Genomic DNA, 6,241 nt, shown 5'->3' on the forward strand with positions numbered 1-6,241 from the left:
AAAGAAAGAAAGAAAGAAAGAAAGAAAGAAAGAAAGAAAGAAAGAAAGAAAGAAAGAAAGAAAGAAAGAAAGAAAGAAAAGAAAAGAAAGAAATGAATGGGTAAAGTTGAACAAAATAATTCTTAAAAAAAAAATCTTTAGTCCTAGATGTCTCTATATAAAGACCAAGTAGTATAAAGTATTCATCCCAATTATTACATTTCAAGGGAAAAGAACTTCTGAAAAATCCTCTCTCAATTTCACCTAGAATAAGAAGTTCAGTATTAAAAAGAAATAACTCCTGGGAACCAGAAGTTAGCGTAATGGCTATGTCGCTGGACTCCCACGTAGACAACCGCGATTCACATCCCGGACCCTGTGGCTTAAAACTCACACCAGGCGCGTGTGCGTGCGTGCCCAAGATCCCAAGAGGAGAATGGAGGAGAAGGGATTGCAGCATGGCCATCCCCCCCGGGTGGTGATTTCTCACTTTCTGTCTCTATGTCTCTCTCTGACTGGCGAGCGCACGTGCCCTATAGTGAAAACCTCTCCAAAAAAAAAAAACAAAAAAAGAAAGAAAGAACTCCCATAATATATATGTTTAATTAAAATATACTGTGTAGGGGTCAGCAAGTGGCATGGTAGTTAAGGCACTGGATCCCACATGGCCAGCAGCATGGTTTCAGTCTTAGAAACACACTGGGCATATATGCACACATGTCCCAAATCCTGAGGGAAAAACGAAAGAGAAGGGATTACAACAAGGCCATTCCCCAGCGGATGATTTCCCACTTTCCCTTTCTCTGGCAAGAGCATGCACCCTATGGCAAAATAAATAATAAAATGTGTGTATATGTATATACATATACACACACAGTGTTAATGAGTCGTTAATAGCAATAATCACATCATACTTCATATCCAGAGGGAACCTTGGCTCCTAGGTTGCCATCCCTCCCCTGGTCACTAACCCGTAACTGGCCTCCCTAAGACCATCAGTGAAGAAGGGACCGCATTCCACCCCCATTCCCCAATGGGGGTTTAAAGACAGTGTCCCCCAGGTTCCTTGCTGCTGCTTCCAAATGACACTCCCTCGCCCTGCTCTACGACATCGACTGGAAAGTCCTGTCATCGCACTCGCATCCACTGCCTCTCTTGTTTCCTGTCTCTCCTTGAAGATGTACCCTAGCTCACTGCCGTCCTGGTGCCATTCCTTCATTCCGTCTACTCCATCCAAGACCCTGGCCTCACAGTCGCTTATCGATTCTCCTCCAAAGAGCTGGTCTTCCATGTTCCACTCGTTCCCTTGACCATCTCCTAGGCATTATCACGACCGGTAACTTCAAACTATGCCCACGCTGGTCTTTAATCACCTCATACCTCAGCTTTCCAGTTCAGCACTACCCTTTCTCCAAGAATCTTTTGGATACAACATACCTATACTTAAAACCCGAACTAATTCCCTGGCCCTCCAAGGTCCTACACGATATGGCCCCTACCTATCTCTCTGGAGCTGTCTCCTACCTCTCCCCTACTCCCCACCGACCTTTGTGCATTCTCTCAGACTACCAAGTCCATTCCTACCTCAAGGCCTTTGAACGAGATCATTCCTCTCCTTGGATAGTCCTGGCTCTGAATATCCTCAGGGCATTGGTATTTGTTCAAAAGTACTTTCTCATTGAGGACCACATAACCTATTTAAAAATCGTAAACCCCCCCACCCCACCCTCCCACTCACCCATAAGACATGGGCTTCCCTAATTTTCTTTTTTAAAGAGGTTTTTGCATTTGTGCCCACAGGGGTGAGGAGCGGGTAGACAGAGGGAAAACGAGAAATCACACCCCACCCATGGGGGGAGACGGCCACGTCGCAATCTCTTTTCCTCCATTCTCCTCTCAGGATCTTGGGAACACACACGCGCCTGGTGTGAGTTTCAGGCTGCTGGGTCCAAGATTGGAAACACGGTCAGCTATGTGGGAATCCAGCAATGTAACCACTACGCCACCTACTGGCCCACTTTCTTTTCCATGTACCCATCACTTTGTAGCATACAGTGTATATTTTTTACTACTCTATAGACTGTCTCTCCCAGCTAGAATGCACGTTTCCTGAGGACAGAGACGTCCGTCTGTTTCATTCAGGGTCATACCCTTTGTACCTGAAATGGTGCCTGGCACACAGCGGCCAATGAGTATTTTCTGAATGAATGAAAAAAACTAGATTGGGCAAATTCAAAATAAGAAGGACTACTAAGGCACCAGCAGGTGGTGTAGTGATTAGGGCACTGGACTCCCACATGGCCAACCACAGTTCAAATCTCAGACCTGCAGCTTGCTTTCACACTTGCCCCCTCTCTCTCTGTCTCTGGTGAGCACATGTGCCCTGTAGCAAATTAAAAAATAATAACGATAAATTAAATAATTCTTTTTTTTTTTGGAGAGGTTTTCACTAAAGGGCGCGTGCACTTGCCAGACCGACAGAGAGAGACATAGAGACATAAAGCAACAAATCACCCCCCAGGGGGGATGGTCATGCCGCAATTCCTTCTCCTCCATTCTCCTCTCGGGATCCTGGGCACACACACCCACACTCCCGGCGTGAGTTTTAAGCCACCGGGCCTGGGATACGAACCACGGTCGACTACGTGGGAGTCCAGCAACATAGCCATTACGCTAACTGCTGGTTCCCTAGCCACTACAAAAACAAAAAGGATTATTAAATCTCATCTTCTACATAAAGTTTTAAACACACCAATCGGTTTCTTAGAATTTATCAAAAATGATCCAATTTCAGTGTTTTAACAAGTTTAAATGTAAAATTTAACTTAGGTTCATGCCACTGACACATAACTTTGTCACTTTATCTGAAATACATGGCATCTCCTATGGGCCAAATTCACTTTTAAGTCCTAACCCCTAGTTCCTCAGAATGGGACTGGGCTTGGAAACAGAACCCTTAAAGAGGTAATTAAGTTAAAATGGGATCCTTAGGACAAGCCCTATAAGGACTGACGTCCTTATAGAAAGATTAGGGCACACACACACACACACAGAGGAAAGACCACACGAGGACACAGCAAAAAGGCAGCCACCTGCATGCTGAGAAGAGACTTCAGAAACAAGCCTGGCCAGCACTTTGGTCCTGGACTCCTGGCTTCCAGAATCGAGAGAGATTTCAGCCATCCAATCTGCGGTGTTATTACAGCAGGCCTGGGACACTAATATAAAGGCTTACCCTTAAATTATGTAAATATTTCAGGGTTGTACAAGACCTTCAAGATACACCCTGCTGACCCAACCTATACTAGGGAGGAGGTGGAGTATCTTGAGAGGCAGGGGTGGTCGAAAAGCAAGTTTAAGTGGAGAAGATATAAAGAGTGTCTCAGGGCCAGTAGGTGGTGTAGTGGTTAAGGGCACTGGACTCCCACATGGCCAACCATGGTTTGAGTCCTGGACCTGGTGGGTTGCTTTCTCACTTAACCTCTCTCTCTCACTCTATCCTTCCTCTGGTCAAATTAAAATAAATAAAATTAAATAAATAAATAAATAGTCCATCTTGCCAACAAGTGGCTGATTCGTAGGAGATGAAAAGGTAGGATCACTCTTGACCCAGAAGATAGTAATTCAATAATTAATTGACAAGGACCTGACATGTACCTTTGCTCCTAGCCCTTGGTTTCCTCCACAAGAGAATTTTCCAGAGCACCCAGGTTTACACTGTAGAGTGTGAAAGCTGCTCAGAATAACTTAGCTTTTCCTAGTGACCCTATTACACCCAAGGATGCTAGACTTAACTCTCACCCCTAAAGCCAAGTGGTCTTACTGTATCATCGTTAAGGAAGTCTGCCTTTTTCACTTACTCTAGACATTCAAACTGATTCTTACATTCAGAGGGCAGCATCCGTGGCTGTAAGTATTCCTAGTATTTCAGTTTCCTCCAGCAACAATGGAAAAGAATGGGCTCATATCCTAACTTGACTGTAGATGCTACTGATGTTTCAGAAAGGCTTCCTATAAAGCTTAGTATCAAGGATCAAATTCAACTGACTTTATGACCTGAGCAAGTAAAGCGAGTTAAATAGGCTAGGTCCGAGAGACACAAAGTATAAAAGGAACACTTCGGTTGTCCTTAAAGCCACCTAACGTGGGGTCCAGAAAGTCCACACTACACTTAAGATGGTGGCTGGCATTGTGTCACCAGCCCAGCAAGCACTGAGAACAGGCCTACCGCTGCCAGATCTGCTTTTCCGAGCAAGGATCCAAAAACCACAGACAGGCACAATGTTAGAATTTTAAATCGTGGAAATGATCACATTTCAAACAATATTACCTACCCCCCCTCCCAAAAGAGAATCCACAGGCAACCATTTGCAATCTCCATTTTGATTTCAGCTGCAGATCTGGAATCCAAATACCAGCTTTCACTTTCTAACTCTTCACACCTCTGACAAATCAATGAACTTCTGAGTCCCACTGTCCTCATCTGAAAAATGGTGTCATAGATATTAAACACAATGCTTATCAAATGCTTACTGTATGACACAAGGTAAGCTAAACAGCTTCCTGTAGGTGGAGAGTGCCTCTTCCGCTCAGTAAATTATCTGCAGGGATCTTCAAAGAACCTAATTGATGATCTCAAGGAGGTTGAGCTCTTGCAAGATTTAGAGCCTTTCCGATTCTGATTACTGAATACTGAGTATTAAAGTCATTAGAAATTAAATAGAACCAGCAATAAAGAATGCCTAGCAATAGAACTTAATGAGCTGGAAGTGGCTCTTCTAATTAAGAGATCTAATAACTGTCACTAGTTAATGGCCACAAAAAGGCAATAAAGTACACATTGAGGGGTGTACTTTTCACAGATAACAGTGGCAGCTTCTAAAGTAAGCTGTTAAAACACACCCAAGGCTCTAAGATATGTTTTTACAAATCAGACAAATCTCTTATTGTCAGATTATAGACTCTTGTCTGAGAGATATGCCATCTTGTTTTCATACTACTTAAAGTATATTCTAAGGAATATTAACCACAACATTAGAAAGGGTCTAGTAACCAAAGAAATGCTTTATTAACACAAACACGCAAACTGTACAGCAGTAAGAAATTTAAATATCTAGGTCATGACAAACAGGTGGCAACTCAACATCCAGGGTGGACAGAATGCTTGAAGGAGACTGCAACAAATCTGGAAAAAAGGAATTTCTTATTAAATTTCTAAAAAGTCTTTGAGGCATTGTCCACATCAATATAGATATTTTCCATCATTTTTAATCATACATTCATGTTTTTCCCTTGGTCTGATGAATTTCCCCCACTTAGAATGTGGCTGTGGCCCCAGGATTGGCCTTCATTAGAAATTAAGTCTTGGAAGCACCTGGACCTCTACTGTTCTTAGAGATCAAGGAGTGAGCTAACATGCTCACTGATATAAAATAGTACAAGTTGGGCCAGCAGGTGGCGATGTGGTTAAGGTGCTGAATTCCCACATGGCTAACCATGGTTCAAGCCCCAGATCCAGCAGCTTGAAAATCATGCTTGGGCATTCCCAAAACCTCAAAAAAATGGAGAAGGGATTGCATTGTGGCCATTGCTCCTGGGATGTTTCACTCTCCCTCTGTTTCTCTCTGGTGAGTGCACATATCCTATGACAAAAAAACTTAAAAAAAAAAAAAAAAGACAAGTTATCTCATCAGAACAAATGAAAAACATACTAACAACAGTTTTTTTTAATAATTATTTTATTATTTTATTTTTTTGTTATTTATTTATCTATTTTTTTCTCTTTCATTTATTTATTTTTACATTTTTCCACAAACATTTACTTTACATAGCAAAAAATTTTAGCTCATACTCCATAATTCTTGACAGTTTACAAACAACTTTCAAAATTTCAAAATACTGAATTTTAAAGATAATGTTCAAGATATGTCTTATAATTTTGTATAATTTTATAACTCTATAACAACAGCATGGCTTGCTTCACTCAGCAGTAAGTCTTCCATATTCATCCACTTCCTTTCAAAAGCCAGGGTTTTGTTTTTTATGAATGAATAGTATTCCATTGAGTATATGTGCCACAGTTTTTCTAACCATTCATCAATTCGTGAGCATTTAGGTTGTTTCCATGACCTAGCAATCGTGAAAAGTGCCGCAATAAACATCGATGTGCAAGCACTTTTTCGATGAAGTATTCTTCTGTCCTTCGGGTAGATACCAAGGAGTGGGATTGCTGGATCATATGGTAGTTCTATTTGTAGATTTT

General features: G+C 41.9%; 1 protein-coding gene across 5 annotated transcripts in view; it reads right to left on the reverse strand.

Moving 5' to 3' along the window:
• Positions 1-6,241, reverse strand: part of PTTG1 (PTTG1 regulator of sister chromatid separation, securin) — a 16,381-nt gene that overhangs the window by 1,195 nt on the left and 8,945 nt on the right. For 4 of the 5 annotated variants that reach the window (XM_006165058.3, XM_014582775.2, XM_014582774.2 and 1 more), the window contains one exon: positions 5,024-5,164. The exons of the other annotated variant lie outside the window; for it this stretch is intronic. In XM_006165058.3, the coding sequence (XP_006165120.1) occupies positions 5,085-5,164 (80 nt within the window). In that variant the 3' untranslated portion in view covers positions 5,024-5,084. Of the gene's footprint in view, positions 1-5,023; positions 5,165-6,241 lie in introns of those variants that run through there. 5 annotated transcript variants of the gene reach the window in all.

The sequence above is a fragment of the Tupaia chinensis genome, unplaced genomic scaffold (genome assembly GCF_000334495.1).
Source record: "Tupaia chinensis unplaced genomic scaffold, TupChi_1.0 Scaffold143796_1, whole genome shotgun sequence".
NCBI classification, from domain to species: Eukaryota; Metazoa; Chordata; class Mammalia; order Scandentia; family Tupaiidae; genus Tupaia; species Tupaia belangeri.